The 18,159-nt window shown below is 49.3% G+C and overlaps 1 protein-coding gene across 4 annotated transcripts in view; it reads left to right on the top strand.

The window, feature by feature from the left end:
• DPF3 (double PHD fingers 3) overlaps positions 1–18,159 on the top strand; it is a 279,933-nt gene that overhangs the window by 175,323 nt on the left and 86,451 nt on the right. For all 4 annotated transcript variants that reach the window (XR_002346004.1, XR_002346003.1, XR_002346005.1 and 1 more), the window contains exon 7: positions 17,153–17,290. Coding sequence is in view for 1 of the 4 variants with exons in the window: in XM_021099467.1 (XP_020955126.1) it covers positions 17,153–17,290 (138 nt within the window). In the remaining 3 variants the exon portion in view is untranslated. The remainder of the gene's footprint in view (positions 1–17,152; positions 17,291–18,159) is intronic.

Raw genomic sequence — 18,159 nt, 5'->3', positions numbered from 1 at the left:
GAGAGGGAGAACATTTTTCCTCTAAGCTTCAGCCATTTAGGGAGGAACAAAGCTACCATTTGCCCTTCTGCTGGGCACAATGGAAGTGATTTGTGAAGCTTTTTTTCTTTTAAACTTAAAAAAATATAATTTAGTGACATTGTAGAAAGAACACTTAACCTCAGATCTACCCTCTTAAATTTTTTTTTTTTTTTGGTCTTTTTAGGGGTATGTCTGTGGCATATAGAGGTTCCCAGGCTAGGGGTTGAATCAAAGCTACAGCTGCTGGCCTATGCCACAGCCACAGCAACGCAAGATCCAAGCTGAGTCTGTGACCTACACCACAGCTCATGGCAGTGCCAGATCCTTAACCCACTGAGTGAGGCCAGGGATAGAACTCATGTCCTCATGGATGCTAGGCAGATTCGTTTCCACTGAGTCATGATGGGAACTCCCCCTCTTAAATTTTTAAATGTACAATATATATTGTTGAATATAAGCATATTGTTCTAGACCAGATCTGTAGGGTTTGCACATCTTGCTTGATGGAAATTTTATGCCCATTGGTTAGCAATTTCCTATCACCTCCTCCCCACCAACCCCTGGCAACCACCATTCCACTCTTTGATGCCATGAATTTGACTATTTTTAGATAATGCATGTAAGTGAAATTATGCAGTATTTGTCTTTCTATGACTGGCTTATTTAACTTAGCATGTTCTGAAGGTTCATCATGGTATCGCATGTTGAAGAATTTCCTTTTTTTTAAAGGATGAATAGTATTCCATTGTATGTATATACCAAATGTTCTTTATCCACTCATTCACTGGTGGACATTTAGGTGTTTTCCACATCTTGGCTATTGGGAATAATGCTGCCGTGAACATAGGAGTATGGATATCTCTTTGAGGTCTTGATGCCAACTTTTTTGGATAAACGTCTAGAAGTGGGATTGCTGGATCATATGATAGTTCTATTTGTAATTTTTTGAGGAACCTCCGTACTGTTTCCAGAGCAGCTGTACCACTTAGCATTCCCACCAACAGTGCACGAGGGCTTCAACTTTGCCACCTCCTCACCAACACTTGTCTTTTTTCCCCTGTGTTTTTCTGCTAACTGCTGCTGATGGGTGCTTATGTGTGGGGAGTGCTGTGCTAAGCATTTTACATACAATGTTTCTATAAATCCCACACTGACCTTGAGACACAGGGACAATTGTCCTCACTACTGTGAAGAAACAGGCTCAGAGAGGTGAAGGAACTTATCCAAGGTCATACAGCTGGTCAGTGCTAAAGCAGGGCTTTTTTTTTTTTTTTTTGTCTTTTATTTGGGGCTGCACCCACGGCACAGGGTGGTTCCCAGGGAGGGGTCGAATCGGAGCTGCAGCTGCCAGCCTACACCACAGCTCACAGCAGCGCCGGATCCTCAACCCACTGAACAAGGCCAGGATTGGAACCCGCATCCTCATGGATGCTAGTCAGGTTTGCTAACCGCTGAGCCATGATGGGAACTCCTAAAGCAGGGTTTTGAACCCTCGTCTCTTCAACTCTAGAGCGGACACACCCCAGGACATCACTGTACAAACTGCTGGCTAAAATGCCCTCCTCCCAACCTATGGGGAGTTTGGGTGTCCTGAGAGCTGAGGAAAAAACACACTTTGACAGTGAGTGAATGAGCAAGCCCCTTTTTTTCTTGAGGTGAAGCCCTGTCCACTGTTGACGGATGGCTTCCAGGTGTCAGGTCAGCAAGCTGGAGTCAGGTAGTAATTATGATTGAAGTGGAAGGGGATAGTTTACATAATTTTGAGCCTTTTAAACTTAAATCTATTACAATCACCTCCCCTACCGCCAGCTGGGTCATTAGGGTAGATTAGTGACAAAAGGCAAGTGATTGAAGGCCTCCCAGGAGTGTGACTCACCTCTGAGTCATGTCAGGTGTGCCCACATCTGGTGTGATCCCTCTCAGCTCCGTCTCCATATAGGCATGGACTTGATTCTCTGCCACCCTCACCCCACAGACGTGTGTTTTTGATCATGTGGCCTGTGACTTCGCAGTGTTGCCTCCCTCCTAGCAGTCCCGTCGGGCGTCACTCCGTCCAGGTGGGGGAGTGTCTGAATCGAGTCTGGGCCCCTTCCTGCTCTGGGGGGTGGTATACCCGAACGAGAACGTATGGGGCCAACAGCAAAGAGTCTGGGGGTCTAGTCTGGGTTTGGTGGCTCTGGCGCCGTATTCTTCATCTGTCAGTGAGTGAGCAGCTCCTTTCTCGAGTCTCTAGGCCTCCTCAGCAGCCCCCTTCCCCACACCATGGGCTTCTTTCTTCCCAGGCTTAGCAGTGAGGCTCTTACGAGAGTCAGGGTGTTGGGCAGTGGGACCAGGACAGCCAAGAGCAGCCAGGGACTGGCTGCATTGGCACCTGAGGAGGCCACAGCTGCTCCGGGGCAGTCCAGAAAATCTGCTTGACTCCAACCTCCTTAAAATCACCCTGGTTTCCCCCGTACCGAGTGCACAGGAAGAAGCAGATGACCGCTGTGGTCTCATTAAACATTTTTTTTGAGGGCATTAAGGCTCCACATTCTCCAAGGCTCACGTGCGTTTAACTCCAAGCTGCAATGGAAAAGCCAATAACACGGCCTTCAGCCTGGCTGCCCTTGTCGCTGAAGGGAAGCCGGGCTCATCACTCAGTCGTTGCCGCTATTATCTTGCTGGCCCTTGCGTGGGGTGTGGTGGGGGAGGGGCGGGAAAAGCTCCGTGCCCCAGAAACTTGATTTATGGAGTAGGGCCCCTGGCATGGGATGGATCCCTGGAGATCAAGGGCATTTGTTCTGGCAAATCCGGGTCTGTTTAAATATTTAAATGCCCTCGTGTCATGGACCCAGGTTGCGGATTGTCCCAGCAGGGCTGGTCAGAGACGGGCTGGGGGGAGGCTGAAATTTCTCTTTGATAACCTCATACCTTCATTTCTCTTCTTCCTTTGCTCCTCCTGCCTATAGACCTCCTCCCCTGGCCCTGTCCCTCTAGCTTTCTCAAGAACCTTGCCCATGGACCACCAAACCTTGGTTTGCCTTTTCTGGGCTGTAACATGCCTTCTTTTATCTATCTATCTATCTAGTTGACATATAGTTGATTTACAATATTATGTTAGTTTCATATGTATAGCAAACTAATTTGGTTATACACACACCTTTTTTTCAATTCTTTTCAATTATAGGTTATTATAAAATATTGAATATAGTTCCCTGGGATATCCAGTCAATCCTTGTGGGTTGATCTATTTTATATATGATAGTGTGTCTCTGCTAATTCCATACTCTTAATTCATCCCTATTCCCTCTTCCCCTTTGGTAACTATAAGTTTGATTCATATGTCTTGAATTATTTTCTCATCCAGTTAGAAATAGTATAAGCTGGAGTTCCCGTCGTGGCGCAGTGGTTAACGAATCCGACTAGGAACCATGAGGTTGCGGGTTCGGTCCCTGCCCTTGCTCAGTGGGTTAAGGATCCGGCGGTGCCGTGAGCTGTGGTGTAGGTTGCAGACGCGGCTCGGATCCCGCGTTGCTGTGGCTCTGGCGTAGGCCGGTGGCTACAGCTCCGATTTGACCCCTAGCCTGGGAACCTCCATATGCCGCGAGAGCGGCCCAAGAAATAGCAAAAAGACAAAAAAAAAAAAAAAAAAAAAAAAAAAAGAAATAGTATAAGTTCATTGCAGAAAAATCAGAAATTATAGATGAACATAAAAAGAAAAAGTCACCCATATCTTCCTCTTCAGAGATAACTTCCATTGTGTTTTGCTGTACCCTATTTTAGGATTCTCTCTGTCTCTGTCTACGCTCCCTCCCCCCAGTAAATACCATTTGAGCCCATCCCCCCACTCAGCAACACACAAGGCACATCCTTCCTTGTCAATAAAGACATTTTTATGACCAGATTTTAAGGCTGTGTGGGGTTCCATGATATGGCCATGCCTCGGTTTGCTCAATCATTGTTCCACTTGTTGGATGTTTAGACAGTTGAAAATTCGTTCCCTATTAGAAATAAGATTGTAGCTGTATCTTTGCATAATGCTTTTATTATTTCCTAGAAGCAGAACTGTGAGGTCAGAGGGCCTGGTGCAGAGCCTTTGATTTCTCTTATATCAAATCCTGATGGGGGCTCAGGGCAGCAGGTGAGCGAAAGCTGAGGGGGGAAGGAAATGTGCTGCCTTTGGAGGGAGAAGCCTGAGGTCAGATTTGTGGCTCCACTGCTTGTTAGCTTGTTATCCGGAACTTTTCCAGAAAATCATCTTGCTGCTGGGAGTGTCCCTTGTCCTGAGATGTGGAGTGGGGATGGTACACGGTGTTTGGAAAGTTACATGCGATAATGTCTGTAAAAATGTTTGCACGTGGCATATGCTCAATGAATGTTTCTCTCCCCCCTGCCTTTTCCTTGTTTCTTCGGTTTCCAGTGCAGTTGGGAAGATGAGGCTGGTATCCCATGAGGAGCTGACCCAGGCAGTTTTCATTGAGCAGGGAGGGAGCCCTGAGGGAATCCAGGGGAGGGAGTGGTCTGGGGCTGGGGGCTGGGGTGTCAGACGGGGCTCCCCTAGGATGTCAAGCAGGTCCTTAGTGAAGGTGTATGGAGTTGATTGAGGTCTCTAGGGATGGCGGGGGTATGCGTGGGAATCAGGGGTGAGGTAATAGCATGGCAAAATTTGTTGACTTATATTACGGGCTAAAAATGTTCTATGGGTTTCATCTACATTAATACTTTTTCTTTTTTTGTCTTTTTAGGGATGTACCTGTGGCATGTGGAGGTTCCCAGGCTAGAGGTTGAATTGGAGTGGTAGCCTCTCGGCTATACCACAGCCACGGCAATCGCAGATCCAAGCCAAGTCTGCGACCTACACCACAGCTCACAGCAACACCAGATCCTTAACCCACTGAGCGAGACCAGGGATGGAACCCACATCCTCATGGATACTAGTCAGATTTGCTTCCTCTGAGCCATGATGGGAACTCCTACATTAATCCTTTAATCCTCACCAGGGTCCCAGGTGGTAGATGGTGTGGTCATCTCCATCCTACCAATGAGGAGTCTGGGGGGAAGAGAGAGGTTAATTAACTTTCCTGAGGTCACACAGTGAACGAGTGGCAATGCCAGGATTTGATCCCAGTCAGCAGTCTTTCTCTCCCTCCCCGGCAATCCTTCTCCTCTTACCCCCACCCTCTTCCTGGAATCTGCCTTACCTTGTACATACTTCTGCTCAGGCCACCTCTGACATCGTATAACAGTGTGTTTTTGTCCATTCTTTAAGCTGTACTGTGAGCCTTCTGCGGGCAGGGACCATGTCACATTCAAGTTGCATCCCAGCCCCAGCACAGTGGTTGCTCTCAAAATGTTGATGAATGTGGGATGCACCTGCCAGGACAGAAGATAGCCCAGTATGGCTGGAGCAGTGTTTGGGTAGGGAGACTGGGGAGCATAGAGTTAGCTTAAGGATGCTGGGAACGCCAGGCCGAGTTGCTTAGTGTTTGGCTTGTACAGTCAATGGCAAATTTTGGGTAATTCTGGAGACATCTCTGGAATGGTTAATCTGTAGGATTAGGTGTTCAGGGAGAGAGCCTGAAGCTTGTGTGTAAGAGGAGCCTTTTCTAGTCAGGAAGGAGAAGACATGAAGTCTAGGCGATGATGACAACAGGGCAAGCAAGCAAGATTTTATGAAAGAAAAATCCACAGAACAGGAGAGAGGGAGGTGACAACAATGACTCTTGAAGCCTTGAGTCGTGGAGCCCTGAGGGAGGCTGACCTGGACCATTTTAGAAGAGGAGGAGGTGGTTTTGGGGAGGGATGAAACTCTGACATAGGGGTTGGTGGAAATGGCAGGATGTCCAGGCAGAAATGTCTAGCAGATGCTAAGGTACATTTGTTTCCCCAGAGTTGGTGAGGAACTTACACCGATGTCATAGGCAGACGGGGGCCTGCACCAGGTAAGGGTCACTGAGACACCCTAGGTAGGTCGGAACTCACGAATAAAGCATCTGAGGGGGTGTTTATGTCAGATATTCACCCACAGATCCCGAAAGAGCACACTGGCCAAAGTCCCAAATGCCTGGGGGCTGCCACACTTTATGGTATTGCATCTGATATTTTTACCTTTCTCTACCTTCCCCAGAAACATTGACAGTTATATTTATTATTTAAATTATTTTCAATGAGGATTTAAAAAACAATGATATTTTACTCTTTAAGCGAATTAAGGACATGCTAATGCATGACTCATTAGGATAAGGACTCAAAGATACTGTCTCCTCAAGGGCTGGTGGCCGGAGGGAGATGGCTCTTGAATCAGAAGCCCAGGATCTGAGTCTTTGCTACAATACTCCCTAGACATGACCTTGGGCAAATGACAAAAACTTCCCTGAGCCTCGGTTTCTTTTTCTGTCAAGTGAGGACAATAAGATTAACCTTAGAGGGTTTTCAAGAGAGTAAAATGAGACAGTGTGTAAACATAATTAGTTCACTGCCTGGTTCATAAATATGCTAAGTAGATAAATGAATAAATAAATTTATGTTAAGTCAACAGAGGGTTCTTCTTTCACATTTGAGTCCGCAGTTCTGGCTGCGGGAGTTGTGTCAGGAACCAGGGAGGCATTCTGATAGAGTCCAGTGAATGATCAGAAATAGCTGGTTTGTTGGACATTTGTTGCATGCCAGGCAGTGTATGCCATACTTTACAAGGATGGCCTCACGCACTTATCAAAATACTCCTCCGAGCTACAAACTCTTATCCTTATTTTACAGACAGGGAAACTGAGGTTTGAAGAGATTAAGTAGCTTGTCCGAGGTCACACTGCCAATTAGCTGACCTAGGATGGCTGACCCCAGACTTCAGCTGACTTCCGTTACCCGGCTTCTCAGCAGGGCAGGAAAGAGTTCCAATTCCACTAACATAGTTAATGCTTTGGTTTTGAGAATGTCTCCATTTCTTTTCTGGGGATCCAAAATCAGGTTATATATGTTCTTTTTTTTTCTTTTTAGGGCTGCAAGTGCAGCATATGGAGGTTCCCAGGCTAGGGGTCGGATTGGAGCTGCAGCTGCCAATCTACACCACAGCCTCAGCAGCGCAGGATCCAAGCTGTGTTTGTGACCTGCACCACAGCTCACAGCAACACTGGATCCTTAACCCACAGAACGGGCCAGGGATTGAACCACATCCTCATGGATACTAGTCAGGTTCGTTATCCCTGAGCCACCATGGAAATTCTGTCATATGGTATTTTGAGATGAAAGCTTTGTTGCTTATCTCCATTCTCCCTGTTTTTTGTTTTTATTTTTTTTTAAACCGGTAGTCACAGCCACGTACAATAAATTCCTAAAATAGGCAGATCGCTGTCCCTTGATGTAGACACAGGACTTGTGGGTCACTGGCATTTGATAGATCCTGGCTCTGGGCTCACTCCTAACACATGGGTCAATGCCAGGCTCTGAGGAATGTGGCTTTGAAAAATCAGGATGTTACACCCACCCCTACTCCGACCCCTTGTGTTTCTGTCCAGAAGAATTCAGTTTAAAATAAGCTTCTGAGGCGTAGGCTGGCGGCTACAGCTCTGAGAACCTAGCCTGGGAACCTCCATATGCCGAGAGTGCAGCCCTAGAAAAAGCCAAAAAAAAAAAAAACCCCACAAAATAAGCCTCAAGGAGGGCCCGAAAGAAGACATGAAGCTAAGAAAGGCAGCCACCTGGCTTGGTGGGTGGGGAGAGGGGCGTAGGCAGCCTTTGGGTGGGTCCTATGGCTGGGAACCCGTGTCATTTTTCTGTCACAGTTGAGGGAATTGTTGCTTCAGGAGGCACATAGACCTCGGAGGACCCATAGAAAAAAGAGTCGAGAAGTATTAGAATGGAAAGACTTAGAGATCGTCCGATGCACCTGCCATATTTTACAGATGGGGGAACCAAGCCCAGAAAGGTATGAGATTTACCTAAGGGTGCGCGATGAATCAGGGTCAGAGCCAGGGCCAGACCCCAGGTCTGCAGAGGGCCCCCCACACTGTTGGCCTCTGCCTCGAGAGGGGAGGGGAGGGCAGCCCACCTGTTCTTGCCCAAAAGGAGCCTCTTGGTGCCTAAATGTTGCAGGACCTGGGCCATTTGTGAAGCCACCTCTTTTATCGCTTAAGCTCTGCAGAGCCATCATTGGGCGTTTAAAATAGTTGTGGGGATTAACGCCCCATCCTGAGTGCCCAAGTCTGAGCCGGTGGCTCTCTGCAGTGTCCCCTGGGTTTTGTCCCAAGCTGGTTCATAGCAGGGCTTTTCTTACCCGGGGCTTCTTCCCACCTCAGGGGTTGGTGTAGACATTCCTCTGCCCCCCAGATAGTTTTGCAGAAACCCGGGGGTTCTTGTGAAGGTGTGTGTGGGGGGGTCCCAGACATCTGAACCAGTCTGGTAGGATATGATCCTTCTGTCAAAATCCCCCTCTTTGTATCTGTCCTGGCTCCAGCAGGCCATAGGCTTCCACTCAGAAGGGCTGAATGGGAGAGGATTCAGTGACGCAGTGGTAGTGGAAGTGTGGGCAGGAAAAGGCACCAACAAGGGGGCGGGGGGAGCCCTCCCCCCAGCTCCTTGACATGTGGTTCCTGGGGATGCTGCCAGAGCAAGAGGGGCAGGGCACAGACCACCAGCTCCTCCCTTTCTACCCTCCCTTCTCCTGCTGGTGCCCCCCGATGGCCAAAACGCTCCTGGGCACAGAGGGCAAGAGGCCGGGGAGGTCAACTCCAGGGGCTGGGAGGACTGGTGAGTGGAGAATCACCAGCACATCTTTGAGTCGTGTGCTTCAAAGTCAGACAGACCTGAGGTCAGATCCTGGCTCTGCCATTCAGTGAGCTGCATCAATGCCCCAAGACTCAGTTTCCTCCTCAAAACGGGATGATAAGCCCTACCTCCTGGGCTGTTGTGAGATTCCAGATAAGAATGTGTGCCTGCCTGATGGCCTGTAAGGATGAGGCCTTGGAGGCAGCAGCCGATGATGGGCACTGCTGGGCCAATTTTACAGATGAGGAAGTCGAGCCGAAGAGAGAGGGAAGTGGCGTCCTCAGGGCTGTTTCTAAGTGCCACGGGGCAGAGCTGGGAAAGAGATGTGGCCTGGTGACTCCCAAGGCCCAGGCTTTGTCTCTTGGCCGCTCATCCCGTAATTGCTTTCAGTCGCTGCTTTCAGGCTCTCGGAAACCACTGGCTCAGATACCCACTGCGTGCTCCAAGTTGGGCTGATGAAAATGTGCCAGAGTCATTAAGTTATCAGTGGGGAAGGCGGCCGCTTCTCCCCGGCAGGAAGGATTCTGCTGTCTGCTGCAGCCGGCTTTGTTCACACAAACTGCCCCTGATTGTTCCTCCTCCTCCTCCTCTTCCTCCCTCCTCTCCCCTCCTCCCCCTCCTCCCCATCCCCATAAGGGGTGAGTGGTGGAGGGTTGGAACTGGGGGGACGGGGGCAGGCTTGCTATAAAAATTCTGAGGCAGCACTGAAGGTATTCGTAACTCCGGACAGGAGGTCTTGCCTGGAGCATCGAGCTCTGGATTGGGAAGTGGGCAAGCACTAAATCTGCAGCTTGACAGATGGATCTGCCCCCCGGGGATGGGGGGTGGGAGAGGAAGGCAAGCTGGACCTTCCTTATTGTCATAGCCGTTCCTCTCCATGTGCGCTGTGCCAGGAACACACAATCCAGGTGTGTGCTGACAAGGTGAAAAGAAGGACCTTAGGTTGTGCACAGGCAGGGTTGACTGGTCCCAGGGATGATGGCTTCAGAGGAGCAGGCAGCCACAGAGCTTGCCTGGGGAGGGCCACTGGAGAGGGAGGGTGGGGGCACAGCCCTCTCTGAATGCCTCAGCAGTCCTGGGGCTCGGTCTGATTCCGCACGACAGATAATTCCAGAGTGAGATTGCTGACGTGATAAAAGGACAGCAGATGGTTCTAATACTTTATTTTCAGAATGTATCTTTCCCGATAGTCTTTTTCTAGCAACTCCATCACCCCAGACCTCAGAGAAGAAACTGCTAGTGTTCCCCCCTCCCCTTTCCCTTTAGGGTTTATTCCCTTTGCGGATCCACAGTGTTGACAATAACAGCTCACACTGGCTGAGGTCTACTGTGAGTCCCTCACTCTTTTACATGTATTCGCTCACGTAGCCTCACAACTGTGCTGTAGGTGTGCTTTCGTCACCTTCCCCATGTTCCAGAGAGGATGCTGAGGCACAGAGACGTTGAGCCACTCACCCAAGATCACACAGTCAGCAGCATGGCTGGGATTTAAAAAACCCAGGCGGTTCAGATCCATCCTTCCCACATACCAATACAGATCCTGCCTCTCTGAAGGCAAGGTTGACCCAGAAGCAGGGCCAGAGCCATCAGTGACATTAAAATGGCCAGTGCTGTGTGGCTAGCCCCTCTGGCTGCCTTTCTAGGTTACTGCAGAGGGAACTTTTCCTCCCAATGAGAGCTGGCTGGATCCCGCATTCACTGTGGCAGCTCTTACATGATGAGAGGGGCTGCTTGGAAGACCTTAATCCCAGATCTCTGTCCCCCGCCCCGACAGGTTTCCAGGGCCAGATACGTAATTTACAGGGCTCGGGGCAAAATGCAACTGAGGGGCCCTTTTGTTTAATAAGTATTCAAAAATTCAAGATGCAACAGCAAAGGATTCAACTCAGCATGGGGGGCTCTTCTGAGCTCGGACCCTGTCTGAATGGACAGGTCACATGTCTACAAAGCTGGCCCACAAGTGTTCAGAGTGACAGGAAGATGTGATGAAATACAGATAGGAGGTGAGACAGTACTGGATTTTCCTTTCCTTCCAAGCCCGTCAAAGCAGGATTTCCAAGGCATTTCTTTTCATCTCAATGTAGCAGTCTGATCCAGATGCTCTTCAACCAAAATAAATCTTAGAAATCTCTTGTCCCTAGGATGAAGTCATTTGCAGGACTGGGACTTGGGTCAGAGGCTTTGTTTTGGGGTCAGGCATCTTGCTCCCTGAATTCCAATCTCTCTTCACCCTACCTTTCAAACTGCCCTTCCTTCTGCCCTTTTCCCTTTAGCCCACGAGCCTCCTCAAGATCTCTTCTGTTAAAGGACAAGCCCCGCTCAGCCTCTCTAGACCCCACACATTCGTCCACCCACCAGCTGACTCTTTCCCCTTCCTCAGCCATCCTAGAGGGAATGGTCTGTCCGCCCCATCACCACGTCCTCATTTCCAGAAGCCCCTGGCTCCTGTAGTCTTGCCTCGTCCTCTACCAGCTTGTGGATTCCCTGCTCACTAAGGTGACCTCCTCATTGTCAAACCCAGTCATGTCTTCACAGTCCCTGTCCTTCTTGGCCCTTCTGGGGCACCCAACGTTACCTGGGCTCTGCTTCTGCAAAATGGGGACGCGGGTGGCTGGAGTAAATATACTCGAAGCACCAGAACGGGCCTGGCACATGGTACACACTCAGTGGCTGTTAGCAGGGGCTGCAATTGTCACCTGGAAATCCCACTCCTCTGGCCTACATTGCTCACTCCTGGGTGAGTCTCTCTTAACAAAATTTTAAAATCAGTTTCTCTTTCCACCAGACTCTTAAAATACTGGTGTTTTCCTAGTTCTGTCCTGTGTCCCCACACCTTTCTTCTTTCTCTCTTCAAGCTCCCCTGGCCCTTCTCTCCACACCTGTAACTTCCACTGCCCCCCTGTCTGCTCCGACATCCCCATCTCTCTCCTAAGCCCCAGGCGTATAAGCCAGTCCCAGACTGCGTTCATTCCCTTCCTTCCTTACATCCGATTTTCTTCCTACATGCTTCTACTCAGTTGGCCAAGTCAGAAAAACCCGGATATTTTTTTCGATTCCCTTAGCTGACATCGAGTGCAGGCCCTGTGCTGATCACTGGGGCTGTAACAGTGGGCAAACCCTCAGGGCCTGCCACACCTGCCACTGATGGGACACATATTGACACATGACTCGTTCTGGGAAGGTAACACACAGGGGGCCTCATTTTGATTGGAAAGACTTCCCTGGGGAAGGACGTGGAGACTGAGAACCGAAGGATGATGATGCCTCAATCAGACAAACTGGGGAGTTCCCACTGTGGTTCAGTGGTAATGAACCTGACTAGCATCCATGAGGACAAGGGTTCAGTCCCTGGCCTCGCTCAGTGGATTAAGGATCCGACGTTGCTGTGAGCTGTGGTGTAGGTCGCAGATGCGGCTCGGATCTGGCGTTGCTGTGGCTGTGGCTGTGGCTGGTGGCTACAGCTCTGATTGTACCCCTAGCCTGGGACCCTCCATATGCTGTGGGTGCGGCCCTAAAAAGACAAAAAAAAATTAAGTTAAACTAAAAAATCAGGCAAACTGGGGCTGGGGGACATTCGGGGCAGAGAGAAGAGCTTGTGCAAAGGCTCTGGTGGAAAGAAAAATGCCTAAGAAATGAAAAGACCAGCGGGAGGGAGGGCTGAGAAGGAGGTGGACTGTGGCTTCAGGTGAGGCTGGGCAGTGGATGGGAGCTGGGTGGCGTGTGACCAGGGAGGCCGGTTAGCGGTGGTCATTTTAGGCTTCTCCTTGCCACCTACTCCTACCTGCTCTCTCTTCCACCAGCTTCTCTCTTTAACCTTGGTCCTATCCTGAAGTCCTCACTGTTCACACATTGAAAGTTAAAATAGCCTCTTGTCCCCTCCAAATCCATCTTTTGCACCGTCATCCTGAGCGGTATTTCTAAAATGTAAATCTGGGATCCATACAATCTTGCCCCGGTTCCCCACTGTCAGGATAAAGTCCTGCCCCCCTTCCTCCCTTAGTCCCCCTCCACATCCCTCCCCGGCACCCCCTTCCCACCAGCTTTACGGAATATCCTGCAGCTCCCCAAGTGTGCTGGCGGCATGAGCTTTGGTGCCTGCATGCCCTCCTCCTTTGTCTGCCCGCCGCTGCCCTGCTCTCCCACAAGTGCAGCTCCCCACCTGCTCCAGGAAGCCGGCCCTGCAGCCCCTCAAGCCCTCGCACTGGCCCCTCCTCTGTGGCGCACAGCCTCACACTGGCACATCTGTCCCACTTCCCTCCTTGCTAGTTGTGTATTTCCTCTGCCAGACTGCGGACTCCTGGAGGGAGGGGACTGGGGCTCATTCATCCTTGTCCTCTGATGCCTCAAGGCCGGGCGCATGTTAGGTGTTTAATAAATGTTTTCTTGAAGGCCAGGTAATGAAGGAAAGATGTGGTATAAGCAGGTGGTGAAAAATGAAGCTCCACCCAGAAAGCTCTGCATGTAGGGATCGTGGCTCAAGGGTCTGGTTCCCTGGACCTCTGTGTGCTCTCTGGTTCTGTTTCTTCTAATAATTGGACATGGGTCTGAGAGCTGCCTCCTGCTGCCCCTGCCTGCCACTTCCATCCATCCAGAGGGGCAGGTGCACACAGGGTGGGCAGCATCAAGCCCCAGTGTATTCAGTCTCCTGGCAGAGTGGTTCTCAAAATGTAGTATGCATCAGAATCACCAGCAGGGCCTGTTAAAACACAGGCTGCCAGGGCTCGGGCCCCGGTGGATTCGGTTAAGTCTGGGGTGGAGCCCAAGAATCTGCATCCTAACACTTCCCAGGTGATGCTGATGGTGCTGATCTGGGGACTACTCTTCGAAAATCTCTCTTCTAGCGAAAGGATCTGCTGTAAAGATAATTACTCTCTATGGTGTTGGGGAAGGAGATGAGGGAAGCTTTTTGCTTGGGTTTGGTTTTGTAGGTTTTAAGAACTATTAGTGTGAGATTAATGTGGATAGATGGATCAGATCTCACGCGCTTACCTCCTCCCCAACCCGCTGGCTTCCCACAAAGTGCTTCTATGTTTACTCATCACCTATTCAGTGGATGTGTTTCGAAGGTGTAAAATGTACACGGCAGCACAGGAGGTGGAGTTGTTGATATCAAGGTGAAATCGATATGACACTCTCCTTGAAAGAGATCCTCCAGTATCGTCAAGACTATAGTTTTAGGAGATCAAAGAAGAAATGCCTACTCAGATGGGTGAGTTCCCCATCAGTGGAGTTGTTCCAGGAAGGTGTCTAGAGTGGGAATAACACAATTTGATATGTACTTAGACCACATGACTTTGAAGCTCTTGAAATTCTGTGATTAAGGGAGACAGTGGTAATTGATGCAACAAAATGGCCCAAGTAAAACGCTGTGGAGTGAGCCGTGGGGAGGTGTGGGGAGGTCTGCCGAGGCAGCGGGGCCTTCCCCGAGTAAATACTGACTTTACTGTCCTTATTTTTAATAAATCTTTATTCCTCACCAAAGAGTTGTTTGGTAATGAAATAGATTTTTATCCTATAACCCCATAATTTGCTGTTTATTGACCTTAGATTATTTGAAAACTTAAATAGAAAAGGCCCACGGTGTGTCTCAGCGGCCTCCTCAGGCCCACTTTCCAAATCCAATGGAACTGAGATGGTAGTGCCATGTTATTATTATTGTTGTTGTTGAAATATTTATGAGAGGGAGAGGGAGGGAGGGAGAGGGAAGCCAGTTATAGGAAGTGAATTTATAGTCACTAGGTCACCACCTCGATCATCAACCCGAATTTCAGACTCCCCTTCCTAAGTCCAGTCCATTGCCAGATTCCATAGCAGAGGTAAGAGTCAAAGTCCCGCTTTCATGAGAGTCCAGCGCTTAAGATGAGGCAGGTCACACGGAAGGCCCTCACCCCTCACTACCGTTTATTGAGCATCTATTAGTGCTCGGTACTGAGTGAGATACTTTACAATTATTATCTATAATCCCTCAAGGTAAATAGTACTATCATCATTTTCAGATTTAAAAAAGCCTGGAGAGATTGTGTGTCTTGTCAGTTTCATACAGCAGACTCTCATTTTGTTTTTGAGAGTCAGCATAACCATACAATTGAGAATTGTGGTAAAAGACAGGCCAAAAATTCTAGTCTGAGTATAGATGGAAAGTGCAAAATTAGAAAATTGAATGCAGCTGTATATCAAATAGATAATACACCTCTGACCCAATGGGGTGTATTCTAGAAATGCAAGAATGGCTCATAGTCAGAAGCATTAGGAAATCAACATAATTCGCCATATCAACAAATTAAGGGAGAGTCATAGGATTCCTGTTCTGGCTCAGCAATAATGAACCCAACTAGTATTCATGAGGATGTGGGTTTGATCCCTGGCCTTGCTCAGTGGGTTAAGGATCCAGCATTGCTGTGAGCTGTGGTGTAGGTCACAGATGTGGCTTGGATCCTGAGTTGCTTTGGCTGGGCTGTATCTGCAATTGGATCCCTGGCCTAGGAACTTCCATATGTTACAGGTGTGGCCCTAAAAAGCAAAACAAACAAACAAACAAACAGAGAGTCATAAATTAGTAGATGCCGAAAGGGTGGCTGATAAAATTCTCCTATAATCTCTAAATCAGAAAATAAGAGGAACTACTTGGCTAAAAAAATTCTAAACCATGAACCCCTAAATCCAACTTCATTACAATAGGAAAAGCTGGCTTTTGCTGTTTTTAAATATTGTCGTGGTGACTCTTACAAATGAATTAAGCTAAGAAGATAAATAATTCATATAAATATGAGGAAGAAGAGGTAACTTTTTTTTTTTGAGCCACACTGGCAGCATACAGAAGTTCCCAGGCTAGGGGTTAAATCTGAGATGCAGCTGCTGGCCTATGCCGCAGCCATGTGGGATCCAGGCCTTGTCTGTAACCTACACCACAGCTCACTGCAAGGCCAGATTCTTAATCCACGGAGCGAGGCCAGGGATCGAACCTGCGTCCTCATGGATAGTTGGGTTTGTTACCCCTGAGCCATGACGGGAACGCCAGCATTATCTGTTTTTGGCAACGATTATAATACCTGAAAAACCTAAGAGCATCTAGGAAGAAAGTAGATCCAGGAGTAATGAGAGGAGGGGGTAAGACGGCCGGGTCACAACTCTTCTCTGTGCTCTGGGGGTCACATTGCCGGTCAGCTCCGGCACCCAAGTCTGATGATGAAGTCTGTGCGCTTACCACTTTGTGAAGTGGTAAGTCCCTGCTGTAACTCGGTCATGTGAAGGGAGAATCTCTTAAAGCTGCAACCTCGGGTGCTCCTGCAGATCGGGGTGTGGCTTGCTCTGATGGGGAGACGTGGGGACAGGATGAGAGAGTTGGCACAGGATTTTTCCTGAAGACCCTCGAGGCCTCTGCTACCTGCAGAGCCATCCATCTAGGGGCTGAGATATTGGGCTTAGTGGTGGGGGGGGGGCTGTGTGTGTTGGGGGGGGTGGTCTTGTCTGAGCCATTTAGCCAGACTTCTGCTTCTCAGCTACTAAGCAGCCAACAAAGGCAGCTGCCTCTTGCTTCTTCTTGGCTCCAAGAAACCATATTTGTGTTGATTGTGCCCTCTCCTACTGTCCGCTTGAGAGGCAGTGCCTATCAAGATACGTGTTTAGAGGTCTGGGGTATCAGAGGCTTCCCGGGCCATCAAGGTCACGTGCTCTTGGTTGCCTTATCTACCAAGGAGGCCTAGGATTCATGGTTTTCATGGTGGAAGTGGAACTTGATTTTCTGGCACAAAATCACTGGGTGATAACATCAAAAATATGTACATAAAGCTTCGGTACTTTGTACAGAGCTGACTGCAGGGTGGTGGAAGGAGTACTGCCTGGGAATCCAGGAGACCTGGGTTCCTGTGGCTCTGCCACAACTAGCTGTGTGTTCCCAGGCAAATCGCTTAGCTTTGCTGGGCCTCACTTGCCTCATCTGTGTCATGGGGTGATGGACTAAATAGAGTCCCACTGCACTTCAACTTCCAAAGTGTAGTAATGATCCCCCTTACCATGCGCCCAGCTCTAGGTGCTTTGCAAAGAGAGGAACTCATTCTAGCAACCCTCTGAGCTAAATACCGTTATTATTCCCCCTTTCCCTCTGAAGAAACTGAGGCACAGAGAGGGCAAGTGACTTCCCCAGGGTCTCACAGCTGGGAAATGGTAGTGTCCTTAACAGTTCAACCTCCCTCTTCTACTACTATGGTTTTTCTTTGTTACATCAGTGTTGGTTCTGTCCAGCGGGGTGACGGGTGTTGGGAGCGGGAGACCTGTTTTTCAGAAACCCAGCTTGAGGGGATGGCGGGGAGTCACTGCTTGGGGGAATGGTGGCAGTGGCTGCAGAGGGTGTTGACATTTGTGTTTTCCTTTCTTTTCCTCCTTTTCCCTCTAGTCTGTGGCAAGCGCTACAAGAACCGGCCGGGACTCAGCTACCACTATGCTCACACTCACCTGGCCAGCGAGGAGGGGGATGAGGCCCAAGATCAGGAGACCCGGTCCCCACCTAACCACAGAAACGAGAACCACAGACGTGAGTTCCCAGTCGTTGGGTTGGGGGAGTGATGCGGTGGGTGGGCAGGGCCTATGGAACATTTCTTTTTTTTTCACCTCTGTCATCTTCTGGTGGCACCTATTGATTGGTCGCAGTGAGCTGTGATGAGTTGGCTATTTCAACCCAGCCCCAGATGGCCCATGGGTCAGCTGAGCCCCAGGCTGGGGAGTGAGCTGGGCAGGGCTGGCACACCCAGCTCTGCTTGTAGATGATGGGAGGTAAGTGTTAGGGCAGAAGGGAGACATCCCTACCTGGCAGTTGTCGAATGCTGGACCTGCTCCTCCTTCCCCTTAGCGCCAGAGGATCCATTCACAGCTGCTGACCTGAGTTGGGCACAGCCCTGGGGTGTGTCCATTCAGACTGACCTTCCACAGGTCCCCTTGGTCACCAAGAGGTGGAGAGTATTCTTGATCTACTGTCTTAGTCTGATAAGGTCATAGTTTTGGTAAGGGTTCTCCTGCTTAGAAACACTGCCCTGGAACCCCCATGCTTGAGCCATCAGCAGACGTAATCTGAGTGCCCTTGTCCTTGGGGATGTTGGGCTCTGAAGACCCAAAACGATCCTGAAGATTTGTGTTTCCATTTCTATTCTTTCTTCCCTTCCTCACTTCCAGTTATGAATTAGGGAGGCACAAAGGGCTTAGCAGTCACCCTATGACTTCCCTCTACAGCATGCCTCATGGTTTCTGGGCCTACCCCAAACTCAGAAGGGGATGGGCTCATGGCATCTTTAGGGTTTGCTTCAAGAGGTGGGTCATTATAGGATCATGAGGTGAAGGATAACTGTAGATGTGCCATGTGTTTATTTTGCTCGCAAGATTTTGTGGTAGGTGTTCTCAAAGTGAACA

The sequence above is a fragment of the Sus scrofa genome, chromosome 7, assembly GCF_000003025.6.
Source record: "Sus scrofa isolate TJ Tabasco breed Duroc chromosome 7, Sscrofa11.1, whole genome shotgun sequence".
NCBI lineage: Eukaryota > Metazoa > Chordata > Mammalia > Artiodactyla > Suidae > Sus > Sus scrofa.
The sequence above is the reverse complement of the archived record's forward strand: the minus strand, read 5'-3'. Positions and strand labels throughout refer to the sequence as shown.